The sequence below is a fragment of the Esox lucius genome, chromosome 17 (genome assembly GCF_011004845.1).
Source record: "Esox lucius isolate fEsoLuc1 chromosome 17, fEsoLuc1.pri, whole genome shotgun sequence".
In the NCBI taxonomy this organism is placed as follows: Eukaryota; Metazoa; Chordata; class Actinopteri; order Esociformes; family Esocidae; genus Esox; species Esox lucius.
In genome coordinates, this window is record NC_047585.1 from 5924518 (window position 1) to 5946296 (window position 21779).

Genomic DNA, 21779 nt, shown 5'->3' on the forward strand with positions numbered 1-21779 from the left:
ATAGAAATAATTAATGTTGTTGCCCTCACTGGATTCGAATCGGGATCTCCTATGTGACAGGCTGGGTCTTTAACCACTACGCCACTAAGCTATACGTGTGCAGAGTGTTCTGCATTGTTAAACCAATTAGTCAAAACTCCATGGTTCTCGAAACTATTAATCTATGTTGATTAGCTAACATCCAAACCAACAACAGGTATAACAGGGTTGATACATGCAACTCGTTAAATTAGAAAGAGATTACTGTAGGGACCGACTAGGACATATCACCTCGTCATGAAATTGTGTCTAGACATTAGATCATTTTGTCACGCACTAACATCACGCCAAGTTTGAATATTTCACTAGACATCATTAATCATTGTGTTAAACTGACTAATGTTTCTTATTAAATTTACCTCCATCACAAACAGCATCTATGAACTGTATTGCTTTTGCTACTGGCCGTTTTAAGCTTATTAGCCAGTAATAGACCTACTAGTGTCTACCAACTTGCTACTTTGAATATTCATATAAATTGAGCAATTGCTAGAGAGACTGAAGATTAACTTTACACTGACAAAGGTATTTCATTTCATGGCACAACAACATTAGTTTTTCTTTCATTCGTGAGTGAAATTGATACAATAACTATCAATATAGGCGACGATAACTTTTGGTAAGTAAACTTTTGGTCTACTGAAAAGATGAAAGAACTATTTTACTGCACAAGGGGTTGTGTCTTATATTTCCCCAAAAAGCATGCACGGATGTGTACTTCGAAAATCTACCTGAAATAGTCACAATATAACCATAAACAGTTATATTCTAGGCTTACTATAACGTAGCTACTGAAGGTTGTAACCAGCAAAGTTTTTGTCTATCTTGAAAAGATCCTAATGCATACTTTTTTCTGTCCAATCGCCCACATGGCAGTCCACGTCTCTAACCACTACACTATTTAATAATGAGTAGTCAGTCAGTGACTCACTCAGTAAGAGACATTCGCTCTTCTTGGCCGGCTCTGCTTACACGGTCCGGCAAATAGAGGGATGAAGAGAGAATGAATTGAAGAGGGTAAAAAGGAGGAATAGTGGGAAAGGGACTTGGATCAGATTCAGCTGTCATTTCTAACACACTCAAACTGCAGTTGAGAATCACTAGTTTATAACATTCTCCATGATCACCACTCGAGTACACACTTATATTATATTATATATATTAGTGATTCCCAATTCTGGGCCTCAGGTACCATTAACAGCACACTTTTTTAACAAAGGCCCAGACAAGCACATCTGATTCAACTCATTTAGTCAACATCGGGCCCTTAATGAGGTCCTTTGGGTATGTTTGTCCAGGGTACAACAGAAATGTGGGCTGTTGGCGGTACTCAAGGACAGCAGTTGGAAACCATTCCTTTATACGTGATCGGGAGCCCTTTGGGAAGCAAATATTATTAGGACCCTGTTAGATCTCTATAGTGAGAACCCACCTCCATGGTGTGTGTTTTTCCGGAGGAGGTCTGTCCGTAGGCAAAGATGGTGCCATTGTATCCTCCCAGCACATCTACAAGCATGAGAGACAGGACACAGATTTCAACACAATGGTACATCTGGAGGCAGGATGGGAGGCTGGTGGTTAGGCCTATACATTGTAGCTTCCAATCTAGTTAGAAGACAGGAGAGGGAATAGGCTCCCTGTTCAAATGAAGAGCATCTGAAGAAAGGAGACAGGGACAGGGGAGGCAGGAGGATTGACTATGTGCTGTCAGGACAAGCACAGGATGGAGAATTGCTTCTTTATTCCGCCAGTGGAAAATAGACATCTTCTGCACCATCAAAGATTTTCCACACATAAACAACAGAAGCACAAACATGAGCACATCCTCACACACACACACACACACACACATGCGCACGCACGCACGCACACAAACATACATATATAGACAGCACAATACAAGGAACACTAACTAGCAGTGCCACCTCCATCTTGGCTGACTGCGGACAAAAAGTGGAACATGAGCAAAAGCACATATGGTGTTAGAGAAGTCTATAAGAAGGGTTTGGAGCTAGGAGCCGGTGGGAACCATCACTGCTTTCATCCCTGTTTCATAGTAATTTCACACTGCTTCCTTTATCAGCATTCCTTCTGTAGCGTTCTCTCTCCTCTTTCTCTTCTGTCTTCTCTTTCTGTCTTTTTCTCTCCCTCTAATTCACAAGAAATCTTCCTCTGTTAGCTATTCTAGTCATGTAATGTTGGAGCAAACAGAGTCGTGAAATAAACAAGTAATTAAGGACAGATAGAATCCATCTTTGGGAAGAAGGCAAGAAAAATAAAAGGCCAGAGTCAGAAAAAGAATCAGGCCAACGCAGCAAAGAGAGAGAGAAAGAGAGAAAGAAAGAGGCAGAGATGAAAAAGGTGAGAAATGGAGATCAGAGATATAGTATTTAAATAATAATATAACATCTGAAAGGTTTTTATCCATTTGAAACTTTCAGTATGTGTAAAGTTTAAATTATTTTTGTTATTTCAAATGTTCCACTTGTTTTGGCAGTGTAAACAGATTCCCATACCATAAAATTGAATTCAGGGAAAGAAGAGAGACTGAAGGAATAAATAGCATAAAATATTTGGGAGGAAATTGTAATATTCCAATTCCAGATTAAGAGATTTTTTATCAATAAAAATAATATTCTCCAAAGTAATATTCCAATTCCAGATTTGGTGCATATTATTCAATAGTAAAATATTTACCAATTACACAGGTTTTGGGTCCAACTGGCAATTATGATAGTAAGTATTCAGAGAAATAAATAATTGAAATTCTGTACACAGAATTCTACAGATTTATTCTAAAAATGTAAAAGAATGTACCAAGTATGGATAAAACTCTGAACTATCATCCGATTGCAAACTTCCAAAACATCCCTAAATGTACACTTGAATACACTGGAAGCCCAAGACCATGATCCTGAAAACAGTCTCCTACAAGGCAGCTGTTAAAAACGCTAAACAACACTCTTATCCAGTTTACAGGAAAATTGCTACAGACATTTGGGTGTCGCAGTTACGCAATGGCCTAAGTCACGGCAGTGCAGTTTAGCTTCATTACTGCGGTCATTTATTCAGAAGCCTGTGGGTCAATAAGAGGGCACCACAAAATTGGTTGAGCATTGGGTGGATGTCAGAATGAATGGGTTCGTGTTGGCATGTGTTCACCTCCACTGTGTGTTGACCAAAAACTTCTGGAAAAAAAACAGCTAGGTGAGATGTTTTTTGGAGGACATGTCACATCTTTGACTCTCCTGCACCAGGTGTTGAGTTGTAGCAATGAAACATCATAGTCATAGATTTGGGAGGATATTTTTTAATTATTATTATAATTATACCAATTATTTGGCAATTCAGAAAAAGGCAACAAAAACACAGATTTTTTAATTATGTCTAAAAACATATATTTATATAGAGTGGATATAAAAAGTCTACACACCCCTGTTCAAATGTCAGGTTCTTGTGACATATAAGTATGAGACAAAGATAAATCATGTCAGAACTTTTTCTACCATTAACGTGAACAATTCAATTGAAAAACAAACTGCAATCTTTGCGGGGGAAAAATAAAAAAACTCACAATAACCTGGTTGCATAAGTATGCACACCCTTAAACTAATACTTTGTTGAAGCACCTTTTGATTTTATTACAGCACTCAGTCTTTTTGGGTAGGAGACTAGTAGCATGGCACATTTTGAAGTGACAATATTTGCCCATTCTTCTTAGCAAAAACGCTCCAAATCTGTCAGATTGCGAGGACATCTCCTGTGCACAGCCCTCTTCAGATCACCCCACAGATGTTCAATTGGATTCAGGTCTGGGCTCTGGCTGGGCCATTCCAAAACGTTAATCTTATTCTAGTGAAGCTTTGGATGTGTGCTTTGCATTGTTGTCGTTCTGAAAGGTGAACTTCCTCTTCAGCTTTTTTAATGGATGCCTGAAGGTTTTGTGCCAAAATTGCCTGATATTTGGAACTGTTCATAATTCCCTCCACCCTGACTAAGTCCCCGGTTCCAGCTGAAGAAAAACAGCCCCAAAGCATGATGTTGCCACCACCATACTTCACTGTGGGTATGGTGTTTTTTGGGTGATGTGCAGTGTTGTTTTTGCGGCAAACATACCTTTTGGAATTATGGCCAAAAAGTTAAACCTTGGTTACATCAGACCATAACACATTTTCCCACGTGCTTTTGGGGGACTTGATGTCTGTTTTTGTAAACTTCCGCCGGGCTTGGATGTTTTTCTTTATAAGAAAAGGCGATTGGGAGATTGTTGTCACATGTAGCACACAACCAGTACTTGCCAGAAATGCATGCAGTTCCTTAAATATGGCTGTAGGCCTCTTGGAAGACTCCCTGACCAATTTTCTTCTTGTCTTTTCATCAATTTTGTCTCTGTTATGCCATATTTTCTCCACTTGATGATGACTGTCTTCACTGTGTTCCATGGTATATCTAATGCTTTGGAAATTATTTTGTACCCTTCTCCTGACTGATATCTTTCAACAATGAGATCTGATGCTTTGGAAGCTCTCTGCCGGACCATGGCTTTTGCTCTGAGATGCAACTAAGTAAATGTCAGGAAAATCCTACTAGAACAGGTGAACATTATTTGTGATTAATCAGAGTCACTTTAAATGATGGCAGGTGTGTAATGACTTCTATTTAACATGAGTTTGAATGTGTTTGGTTAATTTTGAACACAGCCACATCCCCAGTTATAAAAGGGTGTGCACACCTATGCATCCAGGTTATTGTAAGGTTTTTATTTTAAATTTTCCCCCCCTCGAAGATTTCAGTTTGTTTCTCAATTAAATTGTTCACATTTTTGGTGAACAGAAGGGTTAAAATTAAGAGACCACGGCAAATTGAATGCTTCTGTTCCTCTCTCAAAACCTTCCTTTTCGACTTTTTTGGAAAGGATAAATTTTTTTGAGCTGTATATAAATTGCCAAAATAGTTCACTCAAAACACAGACAGATCCTGAACAACAATTGGTTATACAAAATGTTGTTTTTGTCGTGTTTTAATATGTAATATGCATGCTATGCTGTTTCTTGGACAGGGCTCACTTATAAAAGAGTTGGAAATCTCAATAATTAAATAATGGTTAAATTAAAAAAGAAGAGTGTGTGTGCATGGTAAATGTGTGGCAGAGAAGGTAGAGACAGAGAAACATTCCCCCTCCATTGTCTAAAATTGCTTTCAGCAAGAGAGTCATTCTTTTAACACATTAATACATTTATTTCAAATTTTCAACAATTAAACCCAGAGGAAAATGTTTAAAAACTGTTAGCTGAAGGAGGAATTGCTCATCTTGCAGCAAAATATGTATTTTCCTGCTATAGCCTGAGGGACTAAGTTTGTATTAATAAGCAACACAACTTGCTATTATATTATTACTTTTCTTGTTATGGTTATTGGTATGGTTGTTTGTAGTCATAAGTATGATGAATATTTGTATTTGTACAGTTGGGTCCAGAAATACTTGGACCAGAAACATTTGGACACAGACACAATTTCCATAATTTTGGCTCTATTCGACCACCACAGTGGATTTGAAATGCAACAAGAGAGTGTTCTTTACTTGGCTGAATATTGTGAATGGGTTTTTCTTTACCATGAAAAGGATCATATGACCATCCACCACTGTTGTCTTCTGTGGACATCCAGGCCTTTTTGTGTAACAGAGCTCACCAGTGTGTTCTTTTTTTCTCAGATTCTACCAAACTGTTGATTTGTTCACTCCTAATGTTCCTGCTATCTCTGTGATGGATTTTTTTTTTTTTGCAGCCTTTTGTGGCCTGTTTCACTATCATTGAGAGCTCCTTTGACCACATATTGTGGGATCACAGCAACAGCTTCCAAATGCGAATTCCACACCTGGAATCAACTCCAGACATTTTCCCTGCTTAATTGATGAAGGAATAACACAGGAATAGCCTAGATCTGTCCATGAAACAGCTTTTGAGTCAATTGTCCAATTACTTTTGCTCCCTTGAAAAAGAGGGGGCTAAATATTAGAGTTTTTCTCGATTGCTAACAAGCATTGGTCAATACAGAAACCGCAATAACAAAACTCTTCACACAGTCTGCGTTTCTAACATGCATCTTTGCCTAACAGTTAATCTCACCTCCAAAACTCCCTAAAACCACCAAAACTCTTCATACTTGTCTCAAAATAGGGTTGTTCAACCATAACACTGGCAACAATTCTCAACTTTTATCTTGAACATTGTTTCTTATTTTTTTTGCGTTTTGTGTGAAGGCAATGAAAAATGATTCACAGTTTGGTCCACATACACTTTTGTTTTGCCGACTGTGTTAAGTGTTTTGTTAATGTAACTTCAGTATTGATCAATACTTGTTAGTAATAGGGAAAAACTGTAAACAACACTCTAAACTGTTCTTTCAATTTAGATGTGAATACACTCAACAAAACTTGTGTCAGTGTCCAATTATTTCTGGACCTAACTGTATTTCTAACCTCTCTGAGTTCATTCTTGGTGGAAACACCTGTGGCAATACAGCTACGATTCTGTTGGAATAAGTCTCTTTACACACCTAGATTTTGAAATATTTGACCATTCCTCTTTACAAAGCAAGTTCCTTGGGGAGCATTGATTAACTATAATTGAACAGCAAAAGTCATAACAATCATTTTCAATTATATTTAGGATGAGGTTCTGACTGGTCCATTTAAAAGGTGGGTTATTCTTTAGGTACTCACACTCCAGCTTTGTATGTTTGTAGGTCTGTGATGGCAATTGAAAAATTGTGAGACTGGCGGTTATGGATGAAAACTGTCATAGAAATTACAAAACTGCCAAACCGTTTTTCTCCCATTTATATTTTTAATTCCCCAAAATATAAAATATCAGGAGTTTTAATATAGGTTATTAACATTGGTTTTGCTCAGTTACTCTACTTTTGGCCAGCATTAACTAGGAGGAGTAATATGAATCTTTATAGCAGCTCAATTGAGTTCATTGCTTGCTTCCTAAATAGGCCTGAATTGATCCTGTAGGTCTTTTTTTAAAAGGTTCTTATCTATGACTATTCATAAATAACTCAAATGTAATTGACAAACATTGAAACAGTCTATAAATCTTCCATCACATAGACAAAGTGACATCTATTCCTCAAACCTGGCAAGTCATTAACTTAGAATATAGCTTATACAGTTGTGCACAAAAGTTTGCATAACCTTGGAGAATTGATAATATACAGTATGTACCATTTGTAAAGAAAACACGAGTGACCAGTTAAAAAAATGTATTTTATTTCTTTCAACTGTAGATCATAACAGAATAGTATAATCATAAACAAAACATGGCAACACAGAAAAAAATAACTGACCCCTTTAGCATAAATGACAGCGTGCAGTTTTTTGCAATTGTAGTCTATGAGGCCCTGAATTCTTGCAGGTGGCATAGTTGCCCATTCATCTCGGTAAAATGCCTCCAGGTCATGCAAAGTCTTTGGTCGTCTTGCATGAACCGCTTGTTTGAGATCTCCCCAGAGTGGGTTGATGATATTAAGGTCAGGAGACTGTGATGGCCACTCCAGAACCTTCACCTTTTTCTGCTGTAACAAACTGGAGGGTCAACTTGGCATTGTGCTTAGGATCATTGTCGTGCTGAAAAGTCCAAGAGCGTCCCATGCGCAGCTTGCGTGCAGAAGAATGCAAATTGTCTGCCAGTATTTTCTAATAACATGCTGCATTCATCTTGCCATCAATTTTTAAAAGATTCCCTGTGCCTTTAGAGCTCACACACCCCAAAACATCAGTGAGCCACCACCATGGGGATGGTATTCTGTTCACTATAGGCCTTGGCAGTTTTGTCTACCTGAATAAAGCATTGTGCAAGGCTTTGGATATCTTTTCATATCCTTTTCCAATCATTATAAAGTTCAATTTGCATTTTCTTCAATAACCTTATTACCAATGCCACACCTATTTTCAAAGCAAGAATGACCACAGTAGTGATAGGTCTTTTAGAGATCTCTAAGAGCAGCTCTTTGATGAATGGTTATTTCACATTGTTCTATAGCCTACAAGCATCCAGCAACCTACATATTGCCTAATATCCTGCCAAGCGCCCATGTTTCTGACTATAAGAAATATACCTATAGCATGAAGCTTCCACAACAATGATTTAAACTAAAGATGATGTACTGGGACATCTGCCCAATGTTATTCGGGGGCTGAGTCACGGGCTGACTTGTGTTACCCCTTGCCGTCCCTAATGCTCATGAGATGGATGTGAACTTTGTGGGCTATACTTGGCCCTCTCTCAGGGTGGTTAGCAGTTGGTTAGTGCCCCTTTGGTGATCTGATGGTTGGGACAGACACTGGTACGGTGTCTGTTCCCTGTATCTCACCAGTTACAGTAGCTATCCTTAATAGCCTCTGACATTCTGTATAAAGATAATAATGTACTACATATCAAGTCCTTGAGTACATTTTGACTGCAGAATTAATTTTATCAACGCCTTGCATATTTCTCCCCTGAAATACAATGGGTTTCTCTCCCAGGTCACATGATCCAAATATGAGTGTCTTTATGTTAACAAACATTCAGACAAGAGACATTTTGACTGTATTAATACCTGTGTATGTTAACAAACTACTTATGCTTTAGGTTTACAGAGGATCTTGAAAAATCATGTTTGTGCTCCTTGTGACTCTGTGCCAGTGGAGGCCAAGGGCCCGCCCATGGTGGCCGCGGGCAAACCACTGGAAGCTGCGGACACACAAGTTTTTCTTGTTTCTTCCCATTTTTTCCCTTTCCTATTTTGGCTGCCTGCATCCTCGGACTGGTTAACAGTGTTTTTTCAGATTATTTTATTTGGTTTCATTTTTCATTTTTGAGTTTTTCCCATCCTTCTTCAGCCATACCGCCCTGAAGCATACTAGTGCCACGGAAGAGTCTTTCCAGAGCCTGGCCCAAAGAGCCACATAGCAGCAGCCCAATCAACTGCTGGCCACCCTGCTGGAGCAACATGGTGGAGCAGGCCACCCCTCACCCGGGCCGTGGTAAGCGTTCCTAACAGGGGAGGCTCAGCAAGCCTACCGTGCACTGCCCCACTGAGAGGCCCATCACTTCCCCAGGCTGAACGAGGAAGCCTTGGCACGGCTGGGCTTGTCCACGGTGACGGTGGGCCGCCAGGCCCAGCTACGCCGGTTGGTGAAAAAGTGGCTCCAGCCCGATCTCTGCTGCTCTGAAGAGATAGTGGAGCGAGTGATAATGAACAGCATTCTCCGTGGTCTTTCAGTCGGGGAGAGGTGGGGCAGGGCGGCCTGCTAAAAACCACAGGGAATGAGCCACCTCGGTGGGTGAGCAGGCCGGAGACCCCCCACGCCATGGAGATGCGACCGCTGCCCTTCTGAGCCAGTGCCCAGTATGAGCCCATGTCCACCGAGACTGGGGAGTAGGCAGACTCCACCAAAAGCCTGGCTAACAGGTTGCACCATCCACAGCCTCAGCTATTCCTTCCCAGTCACCTCACTACGGCCACGTTGGACACCGGGAGCGTTATCAACCTGGTAAACCATGAGGCCGAGAAGGGGGACCATGACGCGGATCTGGAGGGTGAGTCTGGACTAAACCTAAACCAGACTAAATCTGTCCCATCAAGGTGACCCGGCAGGGTTCATTCAGGAAGGACCAGCTAGAGGATGACCGTTTGAAACGCTGCTGGGGCCAAATCATGTCCATCACACGCACATTTCGTCAACAAAAATAACAACGAAAATATATGTTAAATACTTGTTTTTCAGTGGCTGTTGACGAGATGATAACTGAATAAATGGATCCAGGAAAGACAATAACTAAACGAAAAAATAATAATGTTTTTCTTTTTCAGATTACCAGTCAATTATGTCGTTACTGACTTAATTGGATAAATACATAGCATTTGAGTTGTTTCAAGTGTTTTAGAATTTTAGAGATTGAATCATCTACTCTCACAGGTGTTATTGAACGTGATACGTATGTAGAGATGTGGTGTCTGTTTACTTCTGCATTTTTAAACCAACTCCACGGATCTTGAAACTAGTTCACTACATTAGCTAACATCGAAACCAACAACAGGTAGCTATAACAGGGTTGCTACACTACATTCAACGAGTTGAATAAGAAAGAGATTACTGTAGATGGCTAGCTAATAGTTTTAGCTAATAGTATTTCACGAATTGCAAAAAAATGTTACCTCCATACCTTTCTATACAAAATGGTGGTTGGCTAGCTGAAAAGGAATATTGATTAGCATAACGTACCATTGTTTTTCAGGGCACTTACATTTTTAACTTGAGAGGATTTACTTTTCCGACCACTAGAAACGGCGGATAATGGGGCTAACAAATATTTTACGGGGCAAAAGCCCCCCTAAAATAGGCCTAACGACGTCCCTGATCCTAATATTATTGTCTAAATTATCCCTTGGTGCTTCACCATACAATTATTAACAGACAAGCAAAAAAGACCACACAATTTAATAATAGCTTAATGTGGTCAAGATGTACCAGAAGTATATAGTTGGTATAACTTTATGTATTTAGAAGGAGAGAAGGACTAAAATGATGACATACAGACTGTTTCTTTGTCCTGGGTCTTGAACTCACCTCAAAAACAAAGATGGGTAAAGGCTTCTGCTAAATGCATTAAGTACCTCTTTGGGATAATTAACATTATGCATAAAGTACTACTATCCTGAAACATTTATGTGCAGTCTAACTGTGTAAAACTAATTAGAAAATAATTTTACTTCTTTACTACCAGAGTCTTTTGTAAATTGTTTTTCCAAACACAGAAATAAAAACAATCATGCCAGTGAAGGAAAGGAGAAATGTACTTCACGAAACAATGTGCAACCAGACATTGTTCCATTGGTGTTTATCTTCAAAAGGCAACTGCAATCTTATGCTTACAGGTAGAGACCTTCATAATGTAATTCTGTAAATAAATATGTTAACCAGCCCTTACCTGGAGGTCTTTGAAGTTATTTGCCCAGTGAATCCATCATTTTGTGGTTTTACAATAATTTACCCTGAAACACCCGCTCCAAAAATATAGCTTTGCCATATTCTGGGTTTGGTCTTAATCTCAGCCTGGTGATCCGTTTACTGCCCTATAAAACTTAAAGTTTACACTGAGGTAAAAAATACTCAATTTACCTTCAGAGGTAGGCTACACATATGGGGCACTAATTTGATTCTAATCTACAGTGCTGTGAAAAAGTATTTGCCTTCTCCTTTTCCTCTATGATTGCCTTTTTGTCACACTGAATGGTTTCAGATCTTCATACAAAATGTAATCTAAACACAAAATTCTGAAATGAAATGATAATTTTATATTTTTAAGGAAAGTTATCAACCACCAGCTCGTCCAGGGTGAAACCACCACTTCACTTATACAAGTAATTATCTGCTTTGTCATTTTGAAAGTAACTTTTAAACATATATGGGTTCGGGAGAGTAAGCATAACCAGTGGCCCAGCATGAAATACTTATGTCCTTCTGTAAAATGCAGATGACAAATGCTCTGATATTCACAAAGACATGTTTGAACATAATAAATTGTCTTATATTTATTTGATAATCATCCTTTGTTTTTGTTAACAATTAATGATATGTTTTTGTATTTTTACATATATTTGTAAAACTATAAGCACATATTTGTTGACTGTGATTTTTATTTGACTGTGACGGTGAGGTGACGGACAGCCCCGCCATCTCCCGCTTTTCCCGGTTTACTTTTCCTTCATGAACACATCCCGACTTGTCATGTGTCTTTGATTATCACTCACACCTGGTCCCAATCCGGTCATTTGTATGTGTTAAAATGTTGCTCCTCTGCTCATCTCATTTGTCGGTCACTGTTCCATGTCTTCGTTTGTTACTGTATGTGGTGAGGGGTCCAGTTTGGTTTGTACCTTTTGTTTTGTTTAGTGTTAAGATTTCTGTGTATATTTCATTAAAATGCAACATGGACTGCCACTCTGCCTGCGCCTGGTTCCTTCTTCTCCACCACCACACCATTCGAGACATTGACAGTTGCATTATATACAGGTGCTGGTCATATAATTAGAATATCATCAAAAAGTTGATTTATATCAGTAATTCCATTCAAAAAGTGAAACTTGTATAATGTATACATTAATTCCACACAGACTGAGATATTTCAAGTGTTTTTTCTTTTAATTGTGATGATAATAACTGACAACTAATGAAAATCACAAATTCAGTTTCTCAGAAAATGTGAATATTACTTAAGACCAATACAAAAAAAATATTTTTAGAAATATTGGCCAACTGAAAAGTATGAACATGAAAAGTATGAGCATGCACAGCACTCAATACTTAGTTGGGGCTCCTTTTGACTGAATTACTGCAGCAATGCGGTGTGGCATGGAGTAGATCAGTCTGTGGCACTGCTCAGGTGTTATGAGAGCCCAGGTTGCTCTGATAGTGGCCTTCAGCTCTTCTGCATTGTTGGGTCTGGCGTATCGCATCTTCCTCTTCACAATACCCCATAGATTTTCTATAGGGTTAAGGTCAGGCGAGTTTGCTGGCCAATTAAGAACAGGGATACCATGGTCCTTAAACCAGGTACTGGTAGTTTTGGCACTGTGTGCAGGTGCCAAGTCCTGTTGGAAAATGAAATCTGCATCTCCATAAAGTTGGTCAGCAGCAGGAAGCATGAAGTGCTCTAAAACTTCCTGGTAGACGGCTGCATTAAACTTGGACCTCAGAAAACAGAGTGGACCAACACCAGCAGATGACATGGCACCCCAAACCATCACTGACTGTGGAAACTTTACACTGGACTTCAAGCAATATGGATTATGTGCCTCTCCTCTCTTCCTCCAGACTTTGGGACCTTGATTTCCAATGGAAACGCTAAATTTAGTTTCATCAGAGAACATAACTCAGCAGCAATCCAGTCCTTTTTGTCTTTAGCCCAGGCATGATGGATCCATGTTCTCATTCTGTTTACGCCAAATTCTGACTCTACCATCTGAATGTCTCAACAGAAATCGAGACTCATCAGACCAGGCAACATTCTTCCAGTCTTCAACTGTCCAATTTTGGTGAGCTCGTGCAAATTGTAGCCTCTTTTTCCTATTTGTAGTGGAGATGAGTGGTACCCGGTGGGGTCTTCTGCTGTTGTAGCCCATCCGCCTCAAGGTTGTGCGTGTTGTGGCTTCACAAATGCTTTGCTGCATACCTCGGTTGTAACGAGTGGTTATTTCAGTCAAAGTTGCTCTTCTATCGTCTTGAATCAGTCGGCCCATTCTCCTCTGACCTCTAGCATCAACAAGGCATTTTCGTCCACAGGACTGCCGCATACTGGATGTTTTTCCCTTTTCACACCATTCTTTGTAAACCCTAGAAATGGTTGTGCGTGAAAATCCCAGTAACTGAGCAGATTGTGAAATACTCAGACCGGCCCGTCTGGCACCAACAACCATGCCACGCTCGAAACTGCTTAAATCACCTTTCTTTCCCATTATGACATTCAGTTTCGAGTTCAGGAGATTGTCTTGACCAGGACCACACCCCTAAATGCATTGAAGCAACTGCCATGTGATTGGTTGATTAGATAATTGCATTAATGAGAAATTGAACAGGTGTTCCTAATAATCCTTTAGGTGAGTGTATATCAGTCTGTGTTTCACTTTTTGAATGGAATTACTGAAATAAATCGACTTTTTGATGATATTCTAATTATATAACCAGCACCTGTATATATAGAAATCTTTCTCCATAGTGTGGGCCATGTACGTGATTAAGGCCAGTCCCAGGGTGGTGGTCGTGCCAAAACCAAACGTCTCTCTCTGCTTCTGCAGTGACTTCCTGGGGCTGAACACAGTCTCCCGACTCGACAGCTATCCCATGCCCTGAGTGGACGGGCTGGTAGAGCGGCTGGGTGGGGCCCAGTTCATCGCCACCCTCCACCTGACCAGGGGGTATTGGCAGGTGCCCCTGGCCCCCGCTTACCTGGGAGTACACACTGGCAGTAATGGGTTCTGCCCTTTGGTCTCCATGGGGTCCCCGCCACCTTCCAGCGGCTAGTGAACCAAGTTCTTCAGCCCCATTGACAGTACGCTGTCGCCTCCCTAGACCATGTCTTCGTCCATGCCAGAAGGTGCTGGAGTTTGACCACTGTGTGGCTTCTATGGACTGTTTATTGCTGTCTATGCATGAGTATTCACGTCACATGCCCTGATTTTGACAACATTCGTGTAAATTATGTATTTTGCCATAGAGTAATAAAATAACACTGATCTGCTGTAACAGTCATTTAAAATTGTCCCTCCCCTCACTCCATTTGACTTGAAGTTTTATACATAGGCTCCAAATGAAGACCTGCAGAAATTTCATACAGTATGTCTGTATGGACATAGATTCCAACACGCAAAAATGTTCTGATTAGTACCTAAAACAAAATTTCCAAACTAACCAAAACATTTTCCAATGGGTGTCATTTGGTATGTAAATTAATACACTGTAAATTCTTCAATCTTATTTTCATTGTAACATTATTTGGTACATGGTATTAAGAACACGCACGATTCATATATGATGGGTACATTTATACTCTCTCTTATGTTTAACATAATTTGTTAAAAACAACAGGTTTCAGTTACATTGTGTATGACTATCCTAGGCCCTGTTCTGGCTGTGTTCTCACTGGTGTCTGTTCCTTCCCTCTGTTTTCTCTGTTTTTCTCCTCAGTGCATTCTCTTTACCACATGCATTCATCTGTCTCAGGCTCAATCACACACTGACAGCATAGCCCACGTGTTTTATGTTAGACAACAGGATTAAAATGTAAAAAGGTAACGGAGAGGGAAAGCTAGAAAACCAAATTAAGAGAGGTAAAAAAGAGACAGGCAAACACAGGGAGAGAGACAATGACAGAAAGAAGGAGAAAGAACGGTAGAGAGACAGAGACAGAGAGGAAGAGAAGGGGAAAGAGAGGTAGAGAGACAGAGACAGAGAGGAAGAGAAGGGGAAAGAGAGGTAGAGAGACAGAGACAGAGAGGAAGAGAAGGGGAAAGAGAGGTAGAGAGACAGAGACAGAGAGGAAGAGAAGGGGAAAGAGAGGTAGAGAGACAGAGAGAAAGAGAAGAGGAAAGAGAGGTAGAGAGACAGAGACCGAGAGAAAGAGAAGGGGAAAGAACGGTAGAGAGACAGAGACAGAGAGAAAGAGAAGAGGAAAGAGAGGTAGAGAGACAGAGACAGAGAGAAAGAGAAGGGGAAAGAGAGGTAGAGAGACAGAGACAGAGAGAAAGAGAAGGGGAAAGAACGGTAGAGAGACAGAGACAGAGAGAAAGAGAAGAGGAAAGAGAGGTAGAGAGACAGAGACAGAGAGAAAGAGAAGGGGAAAGAGAGGTAGAGAGACAGAGACAGAGAGAAAGAGAAGGGGAAAGAGAGGTAGAGAAACAGAGACAGAGAGAAAGAGAAGGGGAAAGAGGTAGAGAGACCGAAAGGGAGTGAGACTACCAGCAGTAAAGCTTGAGGTGGGTTCTAACTCATATTTTATTCAACATAAGCTTGTATGTTTTTGCATTTGCATTCTTTTTATCAGTTACTAGCTACTACTGGAATTAATATTTAAAAAGACAAAAAGATATGCAGCAAACAGCCTACCAGCTACTAGTGGTTTGACTGCCTGCCAGCTGGTCCATCAGTGGGTCACTCGGTACAACACGCTATGCTGAACATGCCTTCATGAACGCACAACCAGAATACAAAATTCAATGATGCCTTACAAGGCCAGAAAGGGCACATGTTGGCTCAGAAGCCCTGCCTTCCAAGTGATAAGGCCCCCAATTAGACGCCCACATTCATCACCGTGCTGATTCTAAGAAGTCTTAGACATTAGACAATATGACATTACCTCTGAGCGTAGAGAGCACTTGATTCTCTACCACCTGTTTTTTTGCATCTGCTCGAGGGTGATCTCCCTAATTGTCTTCCAACCTTGTAGAAGCTAGCTGAATTACAGTGAAAGCACATTCAAATCAATAATGATTCCCTAGACTATTCAATGCTTTTTCTCTCACTTTCACATAAATTGTTTGGTCTGTATAACATTTTTGCAAACAGGAAATAACATGAGGGATTTTATTTGCCCCTATCTGCCATTGTGTGTTTGAGGAGAGATGATCTTGTCTTACGGGAAGATGCCACTTTTCCATACGACAACAGAAGCCTGCTTTTGACAAATAGAAATTGAAGGCACTCAAAATTATTTCAGAGTAAGTTTTGTGAAAAACTATCATTATTGAAACCAAAGAAGGCTTTGCTGCTGGGTTCAAATGATGGTCCATTCTCTTTTCTGTTTCATGTGGCTGATACAAATGCTTCTCAACGATTATTTGGTGGAGAAAGGGGAAAGGGAGAAGGATCTTTGGTGTCCAAACGTTTTGTGATAAATCATGCATCTGCTGGAATGGCTGCTGTGGCTTCAGACTGTCCTATATGCATGTCCCCCATTAGACCAGATTCAACCCACACGGCTGCGGCTTCAGACTGTCCTATATGCATGTCCCCCATTAGACCAGATTCAACCCACACGACTGTGGCTTCAGACTGTCCTATATGCATGTCCCCCATTAGACCAGATTCAACCCACACGGCTGCGGCTTCAGACTGTCCTATATGCATGTCCCCCATTAGACCAGATTCAACCCACACGACTGTGGCTTCAGACTGTCCTATATGCATGTCCCCCATTAGACCAGATTCAACCCACACGACTGTGGCTTCAGACTGTCCTATATGCATGTCCCCCATTAGACCAGATTCAACCCACACGACTGTGGCTTCAGACTGTCCAATATGCATGTCCCCCATTAGACCAGATTCAACCCACACGACTGTGGCTTCAGACTGTCCTATATGCATGTCCCCCATTAGACCAGATTCAACCCACACTGGACAATGTGCGCTTGGTGGTTCTGTCTTTGATTCTTGTGGTCTCCCAAACTAATCATGGTTCCTGGATGTCATCTATCTGTTTCGAAGAGAATCCAAGGGACAGTACCATGTGGTGAGGACATACAGTCCCAGTTATACAGTCAGGATTAGGATCTATGTCCCTGGCCCCTGAAGGGTCAATCCCTCTAAATGTCATTGCTACTACTGACTCAGTAAAACCACTCTCTATGAGGGTGCTATGTGTGTACAAGTGGCAAGCTTTCCATTGTTGGTGCCAGGATGGGGTGTTCTTCCCCTGAGGAGTTATATTATAGGCATATAGAGATTTCTACATAGCTCCTTGAACAAGGCCAGTCCTTTTCCACAACAAATGTCATGTCAGAATTCTGGTTCTGGACACACTTTATATGGGTTCTGTACACATTTTACTCTATGTGACTCCTTCGGGAACCATTAGACTATGTAGATCTTAAAATCTCCTTCCACGATACCTCCTTACTTCTGGCCCTCGCCAGTCAAACATGTAAGGGATCTTCATATGTTTTTGGGTGACCCCTCCTATAGTGATTTTGCCAACTCAATTAACTTTGCGTACCAATCCAGGTTTCACTATTACGGTCATCTCCAAGTCCTATAGACTAAAGCTTTTTCCCTTTTCACCCCGACTGTATGTGCTCGAGGACCAACATATGTCATCTGTACCCCATAAATGATTTTCTCACATATATCGACCAAGCCGAAAGGTTTCGGTTATGTGACCAGGTCTTTTCAGGCCAAACCAACTCAAGGCAGAGCACCTGTCTCACTGGGTTACACTCTCTCCACCAGGGGTACAGTGGCATACTGGGCACTGTTAACAGGGTTGACTCCAGGGGACATCTGCACGCCAGCAAACTGGGCATCGCCTCACACATGTGACCTTTTATAACCTCAATGCCAGAGGGGCGGAAGTAGGTAAACAGGTGTCCTGTGTTTTCCATCAATGTGAATTTATCGAGCCTGGGTTTAATCATCGTGGGAAAAGCAGTGCTTACAGATCAACTCGAGACCTTGGGAGACCTATCCTTGGAAGACATGATTGCATTTCGTATTCTGGTTGTGAGGGTGTGTTTCCAAAGCAGGTCTTACCTTTTTCCCTCCTTTAGGTAAATGTGTGTGTGTGTGTGTGTGTGTGTGTGTGTGTGTGTAGTGGGAGTGATTGGGAGTGAGTGATTGTGAGTGATTGTGTTGTGGCTAGCTTAGGTTGTGGCCTGGGTATGCTAAGAGAAATAAAAAAAGATGAAGAGAGAGATGGAGTGAAAAAGAAAAAAAAAAGAAGAGACAAAAGGAAGGAAAGACATGACCGAGAGAAAGATATAGAAGGTATATAATTTGAAAGACTGGCACTCACCTTTGACTATTTGCTTGGCACAAGTATTGTACACCTGTTCTTGTGTTGTGTTGGTGGGAAACACACGGTCAAACGCATAGGACTTCCCCTGTGAAGCCAAAACACACAGTTCCTTGGTCAGTCAATACATCACACAAAACACACAGAGAAACATAGCTCTAAACATATATGTTCTGTGATTCTGGATGGGTCAAGCTGAGGAAAAACATGCATGATACATTTTATGTAGAGCAAATAGACAACCATCCTCGGAACAATCCATTCCTGCTGGTCAACAAATACTTGTTGTTTGCCAAAAAACACATTTAGAAGATTTTTATGCAGACGTAACAATAAATTCATTATATACAGTAAGATTTATAGGGAACTTTTATATGACCAACAGGTTTCATCTTGCAGGAAATTATATTAACATGTGAGAAAGGCCTGTAAGACATTGTGGTAGAGATATAAATGAAAAAAAGAATAGGGGTACGAATAATTGTGGACATGGCATTTTAAGTGAACATGTAAAAAAAAACATAGAAATGGTTAACATTTATCATTTATTTACATTTGTAATACAATGTCTTAAAGTCCTTTGTCACTTGTTTATGTCATATCCTGACAGATGAAACCTATTGGTCATATAAAGGTTCTCTATAAATCAAAAATTGGCATGGGTACGAAAAATATTTTTAGAAATGTTGGCCAACTGAAAAGTATGAACATGAAAAGTATGAGCATGTACAGCACTCAATACTAAGTTGGGGCTCCTTTTGCCTGAATTACTGCAGCAATGCGGCGTGGCATGGAGTCAATCAGTCTGTGAGAGCCCAGGTTGCTCTGATAGTGGCCTTCAGCTCTTCTGCATTGTTGGGTCTGGCGTATCGCATCTTCCTGTTCACAATACCCCATAGATTTTCTATAGGGTTAAGGTCAGGCGAGTTTGCTGGCCAATTAAAAACAGGGATACCATGGTCCTTAAACCAGGTACTGGTAGCTTTGAGCAGGTGCCAAGTCCTGTTGGAAAATTAAATCTGCATCCCCTAAAGTTGGTCAGCAGCAGGAAGCATGAAGTGCTCTAAAACCTCCTGGTAGACGGCTGCATTAAACTTGGACCTCAGAAAACACAGTGGACCAACACCAGCAGATGACATGGCACCCCAAACCATCACTGACTGTGGAAACTTTACACTGGACTTCAAGCAACGTGGATTCTGTGCCGCAGCAGCAGCAGTCCAGTCCTTTTTGTCTTTAGCCCAGGCCAGACACTTCTGACGCTGTATCTTGTTCAAGAGTGGCTTGACACAAGGAATGCGACAGCTGAAACCCATGTCTTGCATATGTCTGTGCGTGGTGGTTCTTGAAGCACTGACTCCAGCTGCAGTCCACTCTTTGTGAATCTCCCCCACGTTTTTGAATGGGTTTTGTTTCACAACCCTCTCCAGGGTGCGGTTATCCCTATTGCTTGTACACTTTTTTCTACCACATCTTGTCCTTCCCTTTGCCTCTCTATTAATGTGCTTGGACACAGAGCTCTGTGAACAGCCAGCCTCTTTAGCTATGACCTTTTGTGTCTTGCCCTCCTTGTGCAAGGTGTCAATGGTCATCTTTTGGACAGCTGTCAAGTCAGCAGTCTTCCCCATGATTGTGTTACCTACAGAACTAGACTGAGAGACCATTTAAAGGAGTGTGGCATCAGGTGTCTTCAATATTGAACCTTTTCACAATATTCAAACTTTCTGAGATACTGAATTTGGGGTTTTCATTAGTTGTCAGTTATAATCATCAACATTTTAAGAAATAAACACTTGAAATATATCTGTCTGTGTGGAATGAATGTATAAATTATACAAGTTTCACTTTTTGAATGGAATTACTGAAATAAATCAACTTTTTGATGATATTCAAATTTTATGACCAGCACCTATATATGTATATATATATATATATATATTTTTTAATCAAATGTCACTACTTTTGACCAGAAGTAATGGCGCATTGGTAAAAGTAATGCGCAATGTCGGGTTTTGTGTTCCATTTAGGATTCATACAGAGACAAGCACTCAGCATTGTCCTTTTGAGTCAGTAAAGCAATACACATCACCTCATTTACAGTCAATACCTACCCATCATCCTGCAAGCACTGCATGCATGTGTCTGTGTGAGTGCCTCACCATAAGCCTTCCTTATGGAGCAACATAGTATGATGACACATAATTGAGTGTGGGTGTAACAGCCATCCCAGACAGCACTGAGAATATTAGCACTGCCTTATCCAAGACCTCCATGCACTGTCGGTAAACCTTGACCGCAATGACACAGCTGTATTGCGAGGCTGTGTTTCAATAGAAAGATATAGTGCGTGTGTGTTTATGTCTCTGTGTGTGAAGGTGTGTGTTTCTGAGGTTTTTTTAGTGCCACTTATTGACGGTGTGTGTGTATTGTGACTGTCTGTTTCTAGGTTTTTGAGTGTATGTGTATGTGCTACTGAACCAATATTGACTAGCTATATAGCGATTAATGTTACAAATGTGAGCGTTTTAAGTTCAGCCAGCTATCCCCTAAGGAGGATCACATCACAGGCCAACCCATTAGACTGATACACACAGTCCACCATACTGGCTCCAAGAGAGGAAGAGGAGGAGGAAGGTGGATGTGTGGATAGATGCAGTTAATTGTGCAGAGAGAAAAGGGTCTGGTGCAAAGTGACAGAGAGAGATTAATAGAAGAATTGTGTGTGTGTGTGTGTGTGTGTGCATGGGTATACAAGTGAGACCAGAGAGACAGAGACAATGATTTGAGTAAAAGGCCTCTCATGGCAGACGGCAGAACAATCTGGTTTCCTGATTCAATCAGACTTCTGTTGAGTTGGAGTTCAGGGTCGGAGGAACAGAGGGGTGGAGGAACAGACGGGTGGAGGAACAGAGGAATGGAAGAACAGAGGAATGGAAGAACAGAGGGATGGAGGAATAGAGGAATGGAAGAACAGAGGGATGGAGGAACAGACGGGTGGAGGAACAGAGGAATGGAAGAACAGAGGGATGGAGGAATAGAGGAATGGAAGAACAGAGGGATGGAAGAACAGAGGGATGGAGGAACAGAGGGGTGGAGGAACAGAGGGGTGGAGGAACAGAGGAATGGAAGAACAGAGGGATGGAGGAACAGACGGGTGGAGGAACAGAGGAATGGAAGAACAGAGGGATGGAAGAACAGAGGGATGGAGGAATAGAGGAATAGAAGAACAGAGGGATGGAAGAACAGAGGGATGGAGGAATAGAGGAATGGAAGAACAGAGGGATGGAAGAACAGAGGGATGGAGGAACAGAGGGGTGGAGGAACAGACGGGTGGAGGAACAGAGGAATGGAAGAACAGAGGGATGGATGAATAGAGGAATGGAAGAACAGAGGGATGGAGGA

At 41.0% G+C, this 21779-nt stretch overlaps 1 protein-coding gene across 4 annotated transcripts in view; it reads right to left on the minus strand.

The window, feature by feature from the left end:
- kif5ab (kinesin family member 5A, b) overlaps window positions 1–21779 on the minus strand; it is a 123313-nt gene that overhangs the window by 60173 nt on the left and 41361 nt on the right. For all 4 annotated transcript variants that reach the window (XM_029114194.2, XM_029114192.2, XM_029114191.2 and 1 more), the window contains exons 2-3: window positions 18378–18465; window positions 1472–1545 (exon numbers count right to left, since the gene is read on the minus strand). In XM_029114194.2, coding sequence (XP_028970027.2) covers window positions 1472–1545; window positions 18378–18465 — 162 coding nt within the window. The remainder of the gene's footprint in view (window positions 1–1471; window positions 1546–18377; window positions 18466–21779) is intronic.